Source organism: Lissotriton helveticus, chromosome 5_1 (assembly GCF_964261635.1).
Source record: "Lissotriton helveticus chromosome 5_1, aLisHel1.1, whole genome shotgun sequence".
NCBI lineage: Eukaryota > Metazoa > Chordata > Amphibia > Caudata > Salamandridae > Lissotriton > Lissotriton helveticus.
Window position 1 is genome coordinate 62676749 of NC_136065.1, and position 20984 is coordinate 62697732.

The 20984-nt window shown below is 44.5% G+C and overlaps 1 protein-coding gene across 1 annotated transcript in view; it reads left to right on the forward strand.

Annotated features, from left to right (window-relative positions):
* LOC144752381 (butyrophilin subfamily 1 member A1-like) overlaps positions 1-20984 on the forward strand; it is a 382718-nt gene that overhangs the window by 331754 nt on the left and 29980 nt on the right. The window contains exon 8 of the mRNA XM_078640316.1: positions 4368-4394. Within this exon, the coding sequence (XP_078496442.1) occupies positions 4368-4394 (27 nt within the window). The remainder of the gene's footprint in view (positions 1-4367; positions 4395-20984) is intronic.

Here is a 20984-nt window from a genome sequence, read left to right on the forward strand (position 1 = left end):
AAAAAGAGAGGGACTAGTTTTTATGTGGTGTGGCAGAGTATTCCAGATTTTGGGAGCCGCAACTAGAAAGCGGCGATCGCCCCAGGAGACTGTTTTGCTACGTGGGACCACCAGTTGGTTGAGTGATGTGAATCGGAGCTTTCTGACCGGGTTGTAAGGTATTAATTGGTTTTTAAGAAAGCGAGGCCCTTGACCCTGCATCACTTTATAGACTGTACACAGTGATTTAAATTTTATCCTGTTTTGGATGGTCAGCCAGTGGTAGGTCCTCAAGGTATCTGAAATGGGTGCAAATTTAGGCTTTTTGGATAGCAGACGTGCGGCCGCGTTTTGTACTGTCTGCAGCTTTTTGGTGACTCTAGTTTGTGCATTGAGGAAGAGTCCATTGCAATAATCTAATGATGTTAAAACCAATGAGGTGACCAGGGTCTTGGCGGCCGTGTCCGGCAGAAAAGGAATGATTTTTCTTATCATTCTGAGTTTAAAATGGGCCGTGGACGCCACCTTATTAGCATGTGCCATGAAGTTGAGCTTATCGCCGAAGATAACTCCCAGATTTCTAACCTTGGTGGTAGGGCAAGGTGGAGTGCCAAAGGCCGATGGCCACCAGGTTGCAGACCAGGCTGGCGAGAGAGTACCAAAGACGACCACCTCTGTTTTATCGGAATTGAGCTTCAGGCAGTTTCCCGCCATCCACTCACCAATAGCAGTCATTCCATTTTGGAACCGTTCTGCCACCTCCTGCCCATCATCCCTAATGGCCAACACCAATTGCGTGTCGTCTGCGTATGAGGTTAGGCTCATCCCGTGTGCTTTGATGACACTAGCAAGGTTCGACACATATATATTAAATAGTGTCGGACTTAGGGATGAGCCTTGAGGAACCCCACACGGTAGCGACAAATTGGCTGATTGAAATAGTTCTAATGTAACCGCCTGAGTTCTATTGGCCAGGAAGGAAGCCAGCAAGTCTCTCGCAGTAGACTGAATGCCCATCTTTCCCACACGGTCGACCAAAGTCTTATGGTCGACCGTGTCGAAGGCGGCCGAGAGATCCAGGAGTACCAGCAGTGCTGTTCCTCCTTGGTCACGGATGAGTCTGATATCATCCGCTGCTTTGATTAGCGCGGTTTCCGTACCATGGTTTTTACGGAAACCAAACTGAGTGTCATCAAGCTGGTTATTTCTTTCAATATGCTCCGCTAGCTGCTGGTTCATGGCCTTTTCTATCACTTTAGCCAGAAATGGGAGACTTGCTATAGGCCTGTAGTTTTTCGATTCCTGTTTATCGAGATTTGGTTTTTTGAGCAGGGGTTTGATCAGTGTGTTTTTCAATGAGTCCGGGTAAACCCCAGAGCTCAATATCGTGTTACAGACCTGGGTGATGACTGGGATAATAGTGTCTGATAGCGTGCCTAGCACCGAAGTAGGACAAGGGTCCAAAGCCGACCCTGATTTGATAGATCTCACTATGATCTTTGTTTGATCGATCGTTAAGTGTTTAAAACTTGTCATGGTATCTTCCGAGATGGTCGGGGGGGAAAAAATACTACTAATATTAGATTCTGAGGAAAAAGCTTGGTATATGTTGTTTACCTTCGAGAAGAAAAACTCAGACAAGGCATCGCAAAATAATTGCGATGGGGTGGATTTAGGTCCGGTGCGTTACCGGATAGGGTTTTGGCAATATTGTACAATTGCTTGCTAGAATTTTTTGCATTTTCTATGTGTAGCGAGAAAAAATGCTTTTTTGCTGCAATTATCATGGTTTTGTAGCTGGCGAGAGCTTCTTTGTATTTAATCTTGTTTTCACTATCATAAGTTCGACGCCAGTGCCTTTCCCTATTCCTAGTTTATTGTTTTTGAGTTTTTAGCTCTTCTGTATACCACTGAGCTGTAGGCGTGCTCCTATTTTTTGAGTGAGATTTAGTAGGTACCAAATGGGTCATGGCATTGCCCGACCATTCATGGAATTGGTGAGTCGCGATGCTAGAATTATTAGAAAGGTCAGGACTGGTGTTGATCAGAAGTGTGTTTAGCTCCTTATAGTTTATGTCCTTCCACGCTTTAAACGTGCCTGGTTTCGGGTAGGAGGGCGTCTTCCTTGATGAACCTTTGATAGTAAGGCTACAAAATATAGCCGCATGATCTGTCCAGGTCATGGGGAGAATTTCAGTTATATTTAAATCTTCAACGTTGGTAAAGATACCATCCAGCGTATGTCCTGCCTGGTGGGTGGGAGCTTTAACCTATTGCCTAAGGCCTACAATTTCTAGGTCTGATGTAAGGGCGATGGTGTCTTTGTCATTAGTTTGTTCCAAGTGAAAATTAAAATCGCCCATAACTGTGGTGGACTCTTCAGTAGCTATAGATTCTATTATGGTACTTAAATTGGTGAGGAACGCTGCTCTAGTCCCAGGAGGTCGATAAAGCAGCACTCCCTTAAAACTGAAAAGAGGTGTAAATTTTATGTTAAAATGGGTTGCTTCGCATGATGTATCAGGGATAGGTGATATGCGGACCTCGAATTGGTCTCTGGCTATAATGGCCAATCCTCCGCCTCTCTTCCTAGCCCTATCCTGCCGATAGGCGTTGTAGCCAGGTGGGACTGCCGTAACAAAGTCAGGTGCGGATGCCTCATCCGTCCATGTTTCAGTAATGTAGAGGACATCCAAATTGTGATCGGTGAAGAGGTCTGCTATCTCTTGGCAGTGTTTGCTAAGGGATCGTGCGTTGATAAGGGCCATGGCAACTTGCTTTATACAGACATTTTTTGGTATTTTAGTAGGACTAGTATCATTATGCAAGGGAATTATGGCATTACAATAAGAGCATTTTATGTTAGCGTCCAGGGTAGTGTGCCACAAATCAAGTTTTGTACAGCGGGGAGTGTAGGTTGGATGAAGCTCCAATAAAGTACTACGGTTGTATGAAAGAGTACAAACAGGGGTTGTAGCCCTGGGCCCGGCGCGGACGGGCGCAGACGGGCTGCGCGGGCAGAAATGCATCTCCTCATATCCGGTGTGAGGAGGGTGGGAAGCGTCCAGCATCTGCAGCGCTACCCCTCCCTCACCCAAGATGGCCGAACCCTTCTCTCCCGGCGCCACAGGTGAAAATGCGCTCTGGGAGTGGTTCGAGGGGGCAGGGACCCGTGCAGTGGTTATTATTCAACTATACTGCCAAGTACAAGTAGCGAGGTAATTTAAAATTATTTGAGAACACGTGCGGCAAATTTTTAAAATCAATAAACCAACACAGTAAAATATTACATTCAAAGTGCAGAGTGCAATAACAAAAGAGCAGCACACAGCGCCCCCGGCTTCCGCCTCAGGGGAAAGACATCGGTTGAGTCAGCGAGGCAGCGCTGCTTACCGGTTTATGTACTATGGGAGGGCGGGAAGCGCCCAGCATCTGCAGCGCTACCCCTCCCTCACCCAAGATGGCCGAACCCTTCTCTCCCGGCGCCACAGGTGAAAATGCGCTCTGGGAGTGGTTCGATGGGGCAGGGACCCGTGCAGTGGTCATTATTCAACTATACTGCCAAGTACAAGTAGCGAGGTAATTTAAAATTATTTGAGAACACGTGCGGCAAATTTTTAAAATCAATAAACCAACACAGTAAAATATTACATTCAAGTGCAGAGTGCAATAACAAAATAGCAGCACACAGCGCCCCCGGCTTCCGCCTCAGGGGAAAGACATCGGTTGAGTCAGCGAGGCAGCGCTGCTTACCGGTTTATGTACTATGGGAGGGCGGGAAGCGTCCAGCATCTGCAGCGATACCCCTCCCTCACCCAAGATGGCCGAACCCTTCTCTCCCGGCGCCACAGGTGAAAATGCGCTCTGGGAGTGGTTCGAGGGGGCAGGGACCCGTGCAGTGGTTATTATTCAACTATACTGCCAAGTACAAGTAGCGAGGTAATTTAAAATTATTTGAGAACACGTGCGGCAAATTTTTAAAATCAATAAACCAACACAGTAAAATATTACATTCAAAGTGCAGAGTGCAATAACAAAATAGCAGCACACAGCGCCCCCGGCTTCCGCCTCAGGGGAAAGACATCGGTTGAGTCTACAAACACATGATTGATTGACTACACACGCCAGCAGTCAACTGAATATTGCTTTTAAAAGCACAAATATTTTCCATTTTGATACAACAATCAATACCTATCTAGCTCTCTAATTTTCCAAGTTATCCAGACGTTTTTAAATACTTCTATTTTCTTCCTATTTAATAGGAAAGTGAAACTTTACTTGAGAAAATATTTCCAAATTTCAATAACGTATTCCTTGCATTTTTGTAAATTTATGGTAAATTGTTTCAGCATTAGTCTGAGTCGAATGTGTTCTATGTTCATATTTAGACTGGAGACGAGCACGGCGCTTCGCAGGTAAGTGACGCCTGTTTTACCCACTGATCATATTTGGTTTGTTACTCTGACCATAGAATATAGAGATGTGAATTTTTAAGTAACTCACTGCTTTTCACTCAAAATGCAAACAAACTTTGGTAAGTACTGCGGGTAGAGGTTACTTCTAAAACTTTTTATGAGTTGTATTTGGGGACTCTGTACTTCTTTAAGTAACCAAGTCCGACAGGAAGCAAGTGACAAGTGCCAATATGGCTCAGCAGGACGGATAACTTGCAGTCAAAGTAGTCTCCCGTCCAGTTCCAAGCTCTATTGGCGAATTACTATTTGCATCAATGGAGTGGTCCTGATGTGAGGGATACAGGATGCTGAAGAGTCTGAGGATGCATCAATGGAGTGGTCCTGATGCAAGAGATACAGGATGCTGAAGAGTCTGAGGATGCATCAATGGAGTGGTCCTGATGCAAGGGATACAGGATGCTGAGGAGTCTGAGGATGCATCAATGGAGTGGTCCCGATGCAAGGGATACAGGATGCTGAAGAGTCTGAGGATGCATCAATGGACAGGTCCTGATGCATGGGATACAGGATGCCGAAGAGTCTGAGGATGCATCAATGGAGTGGTCCTGATGCAAGGGATACAGGATGCTGAAGAGTCTGAGGATGCATCAATGGAGTGGTCCTGATGCAAGGGATACAGGAAGTTGAAGAGTCCGAGGATGCATCAATGGAGTGGTCCTGATGCAAGGGATACAGGATGCTGAAGAGTCTGGGGATGCATCAATGGAGTGGTCCCGATGCAAGGGATGCTGAAGAGTCTGAGGATGCATCAATGGAGTGGTCCTGATGCAAGGGATACAGGATGCTGAAGAGTCTGAGGATGCATCAATGGAGTGGTCCTGATGCAAGGGATACAAGATGCTGAAGAGTCTGAGGATGCATCAATGGAGTTGTCCTGATGCAAGGGATACAGGATGCTGAAGAGTCTGAGGATGCATCAATGGAGTGGTCCTGATGCAAGGGATACAGGATGCTGAAGAGTCTGAGGATGCCTCAATGGAGTGGTCCTGATGCAAGGGATACAGGATGCTGAAGAGTCTGAAGATGCATCAATGGAGTGGTCCTGGTGCAAGGGATACAGGATGCTGGAGAGTCTGAGGATGCATCAATGAAGTGGTCCTGATGCAAGGGATACAGGATGCTGAAGAGTCTGAGGATGCATCAATGGAGTGGTCCTGATGCAAGGGATACAGGATGCTGAAGAGTCTGAGGATGCATCAATGGAGTGGTCCTGATGCAAGGGATACAGGATGCTGAAGAGTCTGAGGATGCTGATCCTGTTGATGGGGACTTCCTGGTGCACCCTTTCAGTCCACGAACATGGTGGGTTGACTTTGACCACAGAGGTCGAAGTCCAGACGAAGTCCAGCCAAAAACCAGTCGCCACTGGTCTAATGGTCTCCGGTCACAGTGAAAGCAGCGGTTCCCTTTAACTGCAGCTAGTGTCTGTCTTGGGCAACCACACTGCACTTTGACAACTTTTCCAGGTCCAGCAGACTCAGATGGAATTTTTGAGAGTCAGGGTTCGGTCTTGGGCTGCACTCCAGTGTTCAGCAGTGTGCAAACGATTGTGGCTATTAACTCTGCCAAGTCAGCATCTTCATCTTTTGTGGCCCTGGAGTTGTGACAGGGAGTCAGCCAACTGACTCTTGGAGTTCACCTCTTCCGTCTGGCCCAGGAGCAGCAGATGTAGTCCAGTCTTTGGGGAAACCTCTTTATGCCAGGTCCAGACAACAGCAGGGAAGTCCTTCTTTGAGCCTCTTTCCAGTACAGACATGAGCTGAGGTCTGGGTGCCAGGGGTGCAACTTTACTGCTCACAACTTGCTCTTGGGGATGAGGTGTTTACTAGCCAGTGGGCTACTAGGTCCCTCCCCACCTGATGACGACTTACTATAATGTGTGGCATCTAGTGAACCCAGAGTGTGCAACATTCTCCCACTGCCAAGATAGCAGAATCCCTCTGGAGGAGTGGCTACCTGAGGGTTACATGTCCATGAGAAAGCAATTTTGGAACTGGTTTCCCCTCTCTGTCCCCCACTCCAACCTGTTACAAGAACAACAAAGCAGCCTCTCTTGTGTGTGTCCACCATTTGCCCTTCGAAGGCGGCTTCCCTTTTGAAGCTTACCTTTTGGGCTCGTACCTGGTGGCTTCCTACCAGAGAGAGGGAGCACCTCAACAGCAGGCACCTATTATTGCACTTTCCTGGGAGTCGTTCGCACCTCTCCCCAAGAGGGAAGAAGGCAGTCTCATGGCAGCAACTTTAAATAGCCACTGGAAAATGTGGGCAACAGAGGGGCAACTTCTATAATTGCCTTATACTCAAAAATTGCATTAAATTGGACTTGGACATCAAGTAGGGCTTAATGTAACACAATTATTTTGATAACTTGAAGTACTAACTTTAGTAGTCCGAGTCAGAAGTTAGCGTAGCTCAGTTGTCAGTGTGTAACCCTGTACTTGCCAGTGGGGCTACTGGCTTTTCTACACTGAAAACCACAGTTTGGTATTTTTACCATTAGAACATATAAAAATACATCTCCTACTTCTTAATATACATCACCCTTTCTTAGCGCTCAACAGGCCTAACTTAGGGGTGACATATACTAGTTAACTTATAAGTCAAATGGATATCATCTAATCAAAACTTTACCTTGGAGGATCAGAGAACTGGCGCTGAGTATGGTTGGCATCCTGCAGTACAGTTTTTGAGATGACTATGCAAAAAGAGGTCATTTAAGGGTGTCATTCTTATTGTGGTCGGTGCAGTTTGAATGTGTAGATATGTTAGTCTGTGGACACCCATCGAAAGAAAGTGAGTGTTCAAAGTGACTGCATTTGATCAGGGTTAGGACTTCAGGTTTAGCAATGTTGACCTTAAATCTTGATATTGAAATGTATTATTCCATGCGGTAAGATGTGGGGGAGGGAGCTGGTTGGGTTGATGATTCTGAGCATGATGTTGCTGGCAAACTTTGTCACCTTGAATGTATCCGCTCCTACCTTGATACCCTCAATGCCCTTGAGCTTACAAAGGCCATCCACAAATGGCTCTATAGTGAGGGTGAACAGGAGCAGGGACTGTGGGCACCTTCTTATGTGCCTCTTTGGAACATCAGCGGTCGGTATAATACGCTGTTGGCCTTAACTTGAACCACTAGCAGAGGCTCTTGCCATGTGTTGGATATTTTCATCAATGTCCAAGATATTATTTGTGTTGTCACCAAATTGGTGTTCTAGAATGTAGCCGGATCAATTAGAATGAATCACATCAGGCATCAATTTGGCATTGAGGTTTAAACTTTAAAAGTGAAATAGGTCAATAGTACCTACATTATAACCAATAACACTGTGGCCAGCATTGAGTCTTTCACCATTACTATATCCCCCGAAGTCATGGGAAAGTCCTGCCGAAGTTGGGATTAGCGGTCGGCAGGAGGCTTTATAGAAAGAGGAAGCCTCCTCCCCATTTCCACTCTGAGAATTCCACCAGTGACCTCAATCTCTATTGGAGAACCAGGGGGCATATTATCAAGGACCAGTGTTAAAATTATCACAGTTTTATCGGCAGGAAACTGCTGATAAAACTGCGATAATGGGCTTGATAATACGCCCTTGTTAATTCCCATAGAAGCCCATTGTGTCCCCAGTAATGCAGCTGAGGGTTCCCTGGCCCCTATGGACCCCTTTTTAGGTTTCGCCTGCACAAATCTATTGTGTTTAATATATCTTATAACGCCTTCGCTGCGGGGGTAATTAATTCCCCCGCTGTGCTGGGGGACGGGGGGCTGCGCACACGTCCCCATGCTCATGACGAGCTCAGCTCATCATGAGGCACGGAGCTCCTGTGCTCATGACAAGCTGAGCTCGTCACAGCTGCACCCGTTCCCGTGGAACGCTCAGCACAGCAGGGGAATTATCCCCGCGTGTGACCGTTCCTCTGTCTCAGTCACTATAGCTGCCTCCCTCCCTCACAGTCCCTCACTCTCCCTCTCTCTCTCTCTCTCTCTCACTGTCTCCCTCTCTCCACCACTCTTCCTTTTCTTTCCTCTCTCTTTCCATAAATTCTTCTCTCTCACTCACTACTTTTTCCTCTATCTTAATATGCTTCTTTTTCCCTCACTGTCACTGCCCTTCACTCAATCTCACTCCTCTTCCCCTACTTCATATTCTCCTCTCTGTGCATCACTCCCATTTCTTTTCACCTGCTCCCATTCCCTCACTCCCCCTCTCACTCTTTCCCTCACTCCATCCGTCAGTCCCCTTCCCTTACTCCCTTTTCCTCATTCACTTTTGCTAACTCCCATTCTTTTAGTCCCTCACTCCCCTTCACTCCATTTCTCTCTCACTCAGTCCAACCGCCTCACTCGCTCTCCCTCTCTTTCTCTCTCACTCTCTCTCTCCCTCACCCTTCCTGTCTTTCCCTTTCTGTTTCCTTCACTCCTACTTTATCGCTCAGTGCCCTTTCCTCTCTCTTAATCTCCTTCCTTCTCTCTCATTCCCCTTTCGTCACCCTCATACCCCTTCTCTCACTGTTACTGCCTTTCACTCACCCTCAGTACTTTTCCCTCACTCACCTTCCCTCACTCCCCTTCCTTCACTCCTCTTTCCTCACTCCCTCACTCTGTCTCACTTACTCCCCTTTGTTTATTCCTTCCCTCACTTTTTTTCATCCATTTTTCTCTCCCTGACTCCCTCTGTCTCATTCACTCTAACTGCCTCACTCCTTCTCAGTTCCTTGCTCTCCCTTTCTCTCACTCTGTCCCTCTCTCCCTTACCCTTAATCTCCTTTCCTCTCTCTTTCTATCACTCCTCCTCTCTCCCTCACTCACTTTCCCTCTCTCCTAATTTTCTTCCTTCTCCCTGATTCACCTTCCCTCACCCTCACACTTCTTCCCTAACTGTCACTGCCCTTCACCCTCTGCACTTCATCCTATCTGTATCTCTTACCCCTTCACTTTCCCGCTCCCTTTTCCTCACTCCCCCTCGCTCTCCTTCTCTCACTCCATTCCTTACTCCCCTTCCCACACTCCCCTTCCTTATCTCCCTCCATCCCCTCATTCCCCTTCTGTCTCCTTCACTCCCATTCTCTCACTTTTCCTTACCCCCTTTCTGATCCACATACCCCTTCCCTCACCGTCACTCCACTTCCCTTTCCTTCACTCTCCTTACCCTGCGCTACTTCCCCCTCTCTGTCCTTTACTGCCCTTTCGTATCTCCATCCCCCGCTTCCTTTCTCTCACACCTCCTCACTCACTCTCCTTTCCTTACTGCCCTTCCCTTAATATTTCACTCCTCTTAAATCACTCCTCTACCCTTAGTCCACTTCTTTCAGTCACTCTTTGACTTCCCTCTCCTCACTCACCATACTCCCCTTTTCTCACTCATTCCCTCAGTCTCTTCCTCCCCTTCACTCAGTTATTTCAGTCATTCATCATGTTCGCGACCGCGAGCAAGCAAAACGACATCCCGGTGGGATTCTCAACGCAGGGAGCTCAGGTTTCTCATTGCGAGTGGTCGCGATGAGAAACTACCAGTCTGCGTTGAGAAATCTGCCACTCGAGTAAAAATCTACTTGAGCGGCAGAAAACTACAGCTCGCACTGTGCAAGATGCCGATTTCAATGATTGCACAGTGCCGGATGCTTGTCCGCACTGTGCAATCATTGAAAACGCATCTTGCACAGTGTGAACATGCTACTACGCAGCTCGCGTATTGCTACGTGAAGTTCGCGTAGTGCGAAGTGCACTTCGTGTAGCTTCGCGAAGCTTCGTGTAGCGCTACTTCGCGAACTACGTCCAGGGTTACCCTGAACCCTAAAAATACCCCTGTACCCCAAAACCCAAACCTAGCCCTGAACCCTTAAAATACCCCTGTACCCCAAAACCCAAACCTACCCCGGAACCCTAAAAATACCCCTGTACCCCAAAACCCAAACCTAGCCCTGAACCATGAAAATACCCCTGTACCCCAAAACCCAAACCTAGCCCTGAACCATGAAAATAACCCTGTACCCCAAAACTCAAACCTACCCCTGAACCCTAAATACCCCTGTACCCCAAAACACAAACCTAGCCCTGAACGCTAAAAATACCCTTGTACCCCAAAACCCAAACCTAGCCCTGAAACCTTAAAATACCCCTGCACCCCAAAACCCAAACCTACCCCAGAACCCTAAAAATACCCCTATATCCCAAAACCCAAACCTAGCCCTGAACCCTAAAAATGCCCCTGTACCCCATAACCCACACCTAAACCCTAAAACTACCCCTCTACCCCATAACCCAAAACTATATCTGAACCCTTAAAATACCCAAACACCCCAAAACATATACCTTAGTACCCCAAAATATATACCCCTATACCCATACTTACCTTATCCAAACATTAAAAAAAAAACATGCTTTTACCATTCCTGCATTTACAACGAATTTCGTTGTAAATGTATGCCTGGTGTAAATGTATGCGTGGTAAAAGCATATAAAATGTAATGCCATGCGTTATAATGGCATTGCGAAGTCATGTTACTTTTGTAATGAAAGTATGCGGAGTGATGGTATGCGGAAAGAAAGTTGCGGAATAATGGGTGTTTACCCTCCCCCGGTAAGTACATTGGTGGCACGGCGGCCCACATCTCCAGCAACATACTCATATTTTTTCACCACTGATTTGAAAAATGCACAGGTCTCTCTCATTGATGGCCAGGACCGACATACACTTTTAGACACACCTCCCGCCACAAGTTCTAGAATTGCAAACTTTAGAGCTGGGGAGCTACGTTCGAATCTCGGCATCAGCTCAACATCCTGTGATGCCAGGCAAATCGCTTTGTCTCCCCGTGCCTACCACAAATGAATGTGTTCTTCTGTAATGTAAATTGTGCTCATGCCATGTTGTCGAGTTCGCGCTATATAATATTGCAAGGAAAAATAAAGTAGGGAAACTCGAGTTCACACACTACTGGACGCGCACTCTTAAGTGCATCAGCAGTGCACTGTGAATCGGAGCGTTTCACCGGCCTGTCACAGATAAGAAATGTTATAAAACGAATTCCTACAAAACAATATGCTAATGGCCGGCAGCAATACATACCCGAACAGCGTCGGGACGGGCTGCTAGTTAGAAATATAGCTCTTCTTGGAGAAGTGAAGTTAGTTCTGAAAAGCACTGTTTTTTTGTCTTTTTTGTTTTGTATTTGTTTTGTATTTTTTTAACAATTTCATATTTTTTTGGGATGTTTTTAAACAAAAAAGTGAACAGGCAACGAAAAACTACTCAACAGAAACAGGAACAAAAATAATAAAAGAAAAAAATTAACAACGAGAGCATCTGTGCTGCCTCTCCTTTTGCATAATCAAATCAATACTCTGTTCACCATAACATAACAATTCTTTGCAAAATTTGCAATGAATTATAAGATTTCCGAATTCTGGACGGATGACTGGACCAGCAGTTGATGTAGATACACCCGGTACAGATGAAGATGTGCTGGGGACAGCAGCTGCAGGATTTTCTCTCATATGCTGAGTGGATGCCCGAGCATAGTTGTTAGGGTGAACGTTTTTGACATGACGGACCACAGTGTGTATACTAAACGAATAACGTTTAGTGGGATCTCCTCTTGATAGAATCGAGCCACAGATTTTACATGTAACTTTTCGGGCATTTACTTTTTTTTGCACTTCTGGATATGAAAAGAATTTCCAAATAAAAGAGTCTTTGGTCTTCTTCACCTTAGGTTCCTCGGGTACAAACTCCACATCACTATTTGAAGATTCATGTGGCTGCCGCTGTTCTGCCATGTTGAAATCTTGAAGAAAAGACTGAAGATCCTTCTCCAAAGAAAGTAAAACAGATTATGAGGGAAGTGGGTGGGGTTTTTGAAGATTTGGAAAAGAAACTACTATGAACCAATCAAAAGTGTTGTTTTCAAGTCACATGACTTTTACGTGCAAGCACGCATGCGCGCACGGTTTTCGCACATCGCATATGATTGACGCACCCTCGAGGCAGAAGTGAATCAAAAACAAAAGTGGAGAACGTGAAAAGGGGGCAGGGTAGAGAATCCCTGACCCCCTAGGCCTTCTCATGGGGTCCCTAAAGGACCCGGAAGGGCAAAAAAAAACATTTAAAAAAAATAAAAAAAATTGCGAGGTGCGTGCACTTTGCACGCACCCTCGAGGCAGGAGTGAGTGAAAAACAAAAGTGGAGAACGTGAAAAGGGGGCAGGGTAGAGAATCCCTGACCCCCTAGGCCTTCTCATGGGGTCCCTAAAGTACCTCGAAGGGCAAAAAAAAACATTTAAAAAAAATAAAAAGAATTGCGCACGCACCCTCGAGGCAGGAGTGAGTGAAAAACAAAAGTGGAGAACGTGAAAAGGGGGCAGGGTAGAGACTCCCTGACCCCCTAGGCCTTCTCATGGGGTCCCTAAAGGACCCCGAAGGGCAAAAAAAACATTTTTTTTAAAAAGTAAAAACTGCGAGGTGCGTGCACATTGCACGCACCCTCGAGGCAGGAGTGAGTGAAAAACAAAAGTGGAGAATGTGAAAAGGGGGCAGGGTAGAGACTCCCTGACACCCTAGGCCTTCTCATGGGGTCCCTGAAGGACCCCGAAGGGCATAAAAACATTTTTTTTTTTTAAACGTGAGGTGCGCGCACGTTGCACGCACCCTTGAGGTAGAAGTGAGTCAAAAATAAAACAGGAGAACGTGAAAATGGGGCAGGGAAGAGACTCCCTGACCCCTAGGCCTTCTAAAAATTTAAAATTTAGAAGAACACTCACTGTTTGTATTTGCTCTTCCCCCTCCCCGTTCCTCCTCGAGCCTCGCTCGTGGGTGGAGGGAGGTCTCTCTTTCCCTTTTCACTTCCGGCGGAAGCGGGGGTGAGCGGTCTAGTCAGCACACCGCCGCCTCCCTATTTAAGGCAGGGGAAAGTCTGGCTCTGGCCCTACGAACAAGGGTACGTGCTTGTGATATTGCTGACTTGAAGATCTTCTGCGGGGGCACGATTTATGTGTCGGTACCGCGTTAAAACTGTGCATTTATTGAAGCTTGATTCTGCTGGGGGCACGACCTTGTGCTTGCACCACACTGTGCTGTTCATATTATCCTATTTGTGTGGGGCTCGACTGAGGTGCTCCGCGCATTGCGCTTTACTTTTTTTAATGAAACTATTTAACATTGCGGCCCCTGTGTGTATTCTGCTGTGAGAGGGCAGGGGGACACGGGTAGCAGGCATTGTGTGCTTATGTGAACATTTTAATACTCACATCGCATTTTTAAAATTTAGAAGAACACTCACTGTTTGTATTTGCTCTTCCCCCTCCCCGTTCCTCCCCGAGCCTTGCTCGTGGGTGGAGGGAGGTCTCTCTTTCCCTTTTCACTTCCGGCGGAAGCGGGGGTGAGCGGTCTAGTCAGCACACCGCCGCCTCCCTATTTAATTGATGTGCTGGCCGACGCGCAGCGGACGAGCGCAGCGGGCGCGACGATGGCGCGCTGGAGTCGCGCCAGAGTCTAGCCCGTCTGCGCCCATCCGCGACTGGACGCGGCCAGGGGCCACATCCCTTGTTAGTAAGAACTCAGCCTCTATTATAACATACTCCAAAGATATACTTATGGCCCTTAAGCTTCCCCAATGTTCGCACGCTATCCCCATGGATGCTCAATTATCCCCCAGCTCCTGTCCTGGCTGCTCTTTCAGCCTTTCAGCACTACCCTCCCTGTTGGCCATTTCGTCCTCCACTTTTCCATATAAAAACAATCAGAAACACCCTCCTAACACAATGAATTTTATAACCTTAAACTGCAGATCTCTTCCTAAACACTGCAGAAATATTTTTGATCTCCTGGTTTCGTTTCAACCGGACGCTTTGTTTCTGACGGAAACGTGGCTAAATGACCATTCGGGTCCTGACATTGCCGCATCTCTTCCGGACAGCTATACCTATGTTTCCAGGAACAGACTAAAAAAGGAGGGTGGAGGGATTGCGGTCGTTTTTAAAAAACGCTATTCATGTAAATGGGAGGACTTAGACGTTCCCAACTGTGAAGCTGGGTTGTTTAAAATATCTCTATCTGCCAACTTCACGCTGTCTGGTGTCCTTATTTATCGCCCCCCGGGCCCAGCTGGTTCATGGGCGTCCTCACTTGCTGAGCATATAGCTCCACTATTATTGAACTCGGCAAACTTTGTACTCGTTGGAGATTTTACCATTAACTTTAACGACAAAGCTTCTCCCAGTAGCTCTATTCTGTTAGCTGACTTAGCTGCCCTCAACATTAGCCTGCATAATACCGGCCCTACTCACAAAGCAGGCAATCTACTTGATCCTGTGCTATCCAATCTTGCGGCGGTTGAGTGTAAGCCAGCCTTACCGGTTCCCTGGTCTGACCACTTTCTTGTGGAGTTCTCCATCATTATTGAACCTGGTCGAACTCCTCCAACTACTCCAGCTACACCTAGACTGACTAGAAACTGGAAAAACTTGGATACGAACAAACTTAATGCTGCCCTCTTGGTCTCTACACCACTTAGTGAGGTTAGTTGTCTTGAGCAGTCGGACATTATTACTACCTGGCTTACCTCTGCTGTTAACTCTTGCCTCCCTCTTCGCAAACAGAAATTTAATTTACATCACCCCCCGGCCCCCTGGTTTAATGACCAGCTAAAAATAGCTAAATCCGGCTGTAAACATCTTGAGCGGAAGTGGCGCTCCAATTATGACCCCCACGCCAAACTAGAATATAAAGCTGCGTTATCCAGATATCATGCCCTCTGTAAAAATGCTAGAACGGAATATGTGAATCTCTCTATTCTTAATGCTCAGAATCCCCCCAAAGCTTTGTTTAAGGTGGTTCAAGAACTTTCGGGCGCCACTAAGCAACCCAAGGCACCCTGCTTAGATGAGACGCAATGTGATGCCTTAGCCGATTTCTTTATCTCAAAAATTGAAAACATTTACTCTGACTTTGGCTCCATTATCCCAGCTGTTTCTACTACTTCCCCTCCCTCGTCTAATTCCCAATCTCCGGAACCAGATCTTTGCATATTAGAATCCGGAATTGCCGCTTGGACTCCCTTGACCCCACTCACTTTACGCAATATTATTAGCACCATTAAATCTGGTTCCCCTCTAGATCCTATCCCCCCTCAAATTCTGTCCACCCTTGATTCCCCTTCACTCAATCTCATTCTGGAGCTACTTAATACCTCACTTAGGGAGGCTAAGGTTCCCCAATCATGGAAACATGCAATGGTTGTACCACTGCTAAAAAAAGTTAATGCTGATCCGAATAATCTGGCTAACTTTTGTCCCATCTCCCTTCTTTCAGTTTTCTCAAAAATCTTGGAGAAGCACATTAATCAACAACTTACTAAATATATCGAAGCCCACACTATTTTACATCCTTCCCAGTCGGGTTTTCGCTCAGGCTTCTCCACTGAATCTACACTATTGGGAGTCTCGGAAACTATTAGGCATCTGGTGGATAGAGGGGAAACCGTGGCACTTATCCTGCTGGACTTAAGTGCCGCATTTGATACGGTTTCCCACTCTATCCTTATTAACACCCTCAGATCTATTGGCATTTCCCATCGTGCCTTAGAATGGCTTACTAGTTTCCTGAGTAATAGGACGTTCCAAGTTTTCTCAGCCTCATCAGCATCCAAAACTCATACATCAGCATACGGGGTTCCGCAGGGCTCCATCTTGAGCCCCCTTCTCTTCAATCTGTACGTGAGACCTTTGGCTACGATTGCGGAGCAAGCGGGGCTCTCCATCTACTCGTATGCTGATGATACTGAGTTAATATTTTCATTATCCACCAGCCACACATCCCTCCCTTCTTCCCTACGTCTCGGGCTTAGTAAAATCTCTGCTTGGATGTATGAGAATAAATTAAAACTGAATGGAGGGAAAACTGAGCTTCTTCTGTTTGGTACTAATTGTGATCTATGGGGGCCCACTCACTGGCCTGACCAAATGGGCACTCCTCCCTTGCCCTCCAGAACTGCTCGAAATTTGGGCATCATTTTTGATGACCAATTATCAATGAGGGACCATGTTGTGAAAGTCTGCGCCACTTGTACGGTCATTCTCAAGTGGTTAAAGAAAATCATCTGGATGCTCCCTCTTCACACCCAGAAAACCGTAGTCCAGGCACTAATCACCTCCTGCCTGGACTATGGGAATGTTCTCTTTCTGGGTGCCGGCAAGGAGATTGTCCGGAAATTGCAGACTGTTCAAAACATGGCAGCTCGCCTTCTTGGCAAACTCCCTAACAGGTCTTCCATCTCCCCCTTTCTACGTAGCCTTCACTGGCTCTGTATTGAGAGCCGGGTTAAGTTTAAGGCTCTGTGTTTTATACACAGAATCATTGCGGGCAACGCCCCACAATACCTTAAATCTTTTATTATTTCTTATGTTCCTTCCCGTACTCTTAGATCATCCTCCCAATCCAAGCTTCTAATTCCAAGGCTCAAGAGAGCAAGAATGGGAGGCCGCTCCTTTTCCTTCCTGGGTCCATCCCTGTGGAACTCTCTTCCTCTCAGTCTTCGGACGGAGCCCAACTATCTGAAGTTCCGCAGGGACCTGAAGACATGGCTATTCAACCAGTAATCTGTTGCAATTTCATACCTTTGTTGGTCAGCGCCGGGAAACCTTTTGGGTAGCCGTGCGCTTAATAAAATTAATAATAATAATACTAATAATATAATAATAATAATAATAATAATATTAATAATAATAATAATAATAATAATAATAAGGGGGTCCCTAAAGGACCCCGAAGGGCAAACAAAACAATTTTCTTTAAAGAAATTTGCAAGTTGCGCGCACGTTGCACGCACCCTCGAGGTAGAAGTGAGTCAAAAACAAAAGTGGAGAACGTGAAAAGGTGTCAGGGTAGAGACTCCTGACCCCCTAGGCCTTCTCAGGCGTGAGGTGCGAACACAGTGCGCACATGCGTGCGAACACCGTGCGCGCACCTTAAAAAACAACACCAAAAAAAAATAAGGCCAGAATTATTTAAAAAATCGACAGTTTGTACATAATAATACATAAATCAAAATAAACATGTTAATATTGTTAAAAATATAGAACATTTGTATAATAACACAAAAAAGACAATAATTGATACATTTTAAAATTAGCATTTAAAAAACCTTTGAAATTCACTGAAAAAAAACATAGGTTTCACCCATGTTATAGTTAGCTGGACATTTCTCTCATACAAAACCTTTCCCCCGTTATAGTTAGTTCAGCTAACTATAACTCGCGCGCCCACAATGCACTGCTGATGATGTCATATATTACATCACTCATGACAAGGTCAGTGACATCACTCATGACATCACTGTTGACATCTCTAAAGACTTCCCTGATGACATCTCTGATGACATCATCCTTGTGAAAGAGTGGCAGACCTCCTCTCAGCGTAATATGACCTTTGATACACACATTCAAAAATAGAAACTAAAATTTTCCAAAAAATGGAGATACCAATACCAGTTACAACAACCACTTCAGTAATTCCACCATCTATATACACATCCACTCATTCACTAACAGTTCTATATAGTCACTCATACATGTACTCACTCATCATATGTACTGATACACCTATACATCCTGTTACATACCGACAGTCATCCATAGAGTTACTCACACACATACTCACACATGCAAAAAAACTATCAAACATCCATTTATTTGCATATACATCTATACACACACTACCACACTTACTTCTACGGAAACTTACACATACTTACTCTCTTAAACAATCACTTATACAAATACATACTTATTTAAACAGGAACTCTTCCAATCTCTCACTCTCACAAATACTCACTTATATACATCAATACTCACATATACTAGATTAAAACATATGTAGTTACTCATAAAGATACTATTAAGACAGTCATTCACTCACTAACACACCCATACACACACTCATCCACCCATACAGTCCTGCACACATGCTGTCTTCAAAACACATACAAACAGTGAGTCAGACATTCATGCATCTATGCACTAAGTAATACCCCCACCAAACCATACAGACACTCAAAAAAACAACTAATAACCTATATACACTGTCATGTAGCTACTCACCAACTCATGCAGCCACTTATACACAAAGTGAGACACTGATATATATATTTAAATATTTAACCATTACTCGCTAATATATGTATTCACTAAGATACACTTAATTAGTCAGTTAACCAATCAATTTTACAAAAAAATCCATTTAATCACTTATTTACCCATTTATTCTTCCATCAACCTTTAGATATACATATTTAAAAAATATTTATTTTTCAGAAAGACACACATTCACTGAATGATGTCATCAGTGATGTCATCAGGGATGTCATTTGAGATGTCATCAGTGATGTCATTAGTGATGTCACTGACCATGTCATGAGTAATGTAATATGTGGGGCTTCAGCAGTGCATTGCGGGCGCGCGAGTTATAGTTAGCTGAACTAACTATAACGGGGGAATTTCAAAGGTTTTGTATGAGAGAAATATACAGCTAACTATAACATGGGTGAAACCTATGTTTTTTTCAGTGAATTTCTAAGGTTTTTTAAATGCTAATTCCTAACTATAACGTGTGTGAAACCTATGGTTTTTTCAGTGAATATATATATATATATATATTCACTGAAAAAAACATAGGTTTCACACCAGTTATAGTTAGCTGAACATTTTACTCATACAAAGCCATTGAAATTCCCATTGTATAGTTAGTTGGACTCACTATAACTCGCGCGCCCGCAATCCACTGCTGATGATGTCACATATTACATCATTCATGACATGGTCAGTGACATCACTGATGACATCACTGATGACATCTCAAATGACATCACTGATGACATCTCAAATGACATCACTGATTATTTTTGCGATTTTATTTTTGCGATTTTATATAGCGCAAACTTTACCCGAAGGTGTCAGAGCGCTTTACATAAGGACCAGCTGAAAAACATAAGGACTTAGGATTACATGCGTTACATAAAGGATACAAACAGAAAAAAATTGCAAATGTACAAGATGTAAAGTCACACAAGGAGATACAAATGGATATACTCTAAGAGTCACATAGGAATGGTAGATAGTACAAAGGTCTACTGCATATACTAGTGATTAGAGTTATCTCTATATACATAGGGAAGGGATACAAATGAATATACTCTAAGAGTCACATAGGAATGGTAGATAGTACAAAGGTCTACTGCATATACTAGTGATTAGAGTTATCTCTATATACATAGGGAAGGGATACAGGCGGATATACTCTAAGAGTCACATAGGAATGGTAGATAGTACAAAGGTCCACTGCATATACTAGTGATTAGAGTTATCTCTATATACATTGGGAAGGGATATGACTGGATAGACTCTAAGAGTCACATAGGAATGATAGATAGTACAAAGGTCTACTGCATATACTAGTGATTAAAGTTATCTCTATATACATAGGGAAGGGATACAAATGGATATACTCTAAGAGTCACATAGGAATGGTAGAGAGCACAGCGGTCTACTGCATATACTAGTGATTAGAGTTATCTCTATATACATTGGGAAGGGATATGACTGGATATACTCTAAGAGTCACATAGGAATGGTAGAGAGTACAGCGGTCTACTGCATATACTAGTGATTAGAGTTATCTCTATATACATTGGGAAGGGATATGACTGGATATACTCTAAGAGTCACATAGGAATGGTAGATGGTACAAAGGTCTACGCATATACTAGTGATTAAAGTTATCTCTATATACATAGGGAAGGGATACAAATGGATATACTCTAAGAGTCACATAGGAATGGTAGATAGTACAAAGGTCTACTGCATATACTAGTGATTAAAGTTATCTCTATATACATAGGGAAGGGATACAAATGGATATACTCTAAGAGTCACATAGGAATGGTAGATGGTACAAAGGTCTACTGCATATACTAGTGAATAGAGTTATCTCTATATACATAGGGAAGGGATACAAATGGATATACTCTAAGAGTCACATAGGAATGGTAGATGGTACAAAGGTCTACTGCATATACTAGTGAATAGAGTTATCTCTATATACATAGGGAAGGGATACAAATGGATATACTCTAAGAGTCACATAGGAATGGTAGATGGTACAAAGGTCTACTGCATATACTAGTGATTAGAGTTATCTCTATATACATAGGGAAGGGATACAAATGGATATACTCTAAGAGTCACATAGGAATGGTAGATGGTACAAAGGTCTACTGCATATACTAGTGATTAGAGTTATCTCTATATACATAGAGAAGGGATACAAATGGATATACTCTAAGAGTCACATAGGAATGGTAGATGGTACAAAGGTCTACTGCATATACTAGTGATTAGAGTTATCTCTATATACATAGGGAAGGGATACAAATGGATATACTCTAATAGTCACATAGGAATGGTAGAGAGTACAAAGGTCTACTGCATATACTAGTGATTAGAGTTATCTCTATATACATAGGGAAGGGATACAAATGG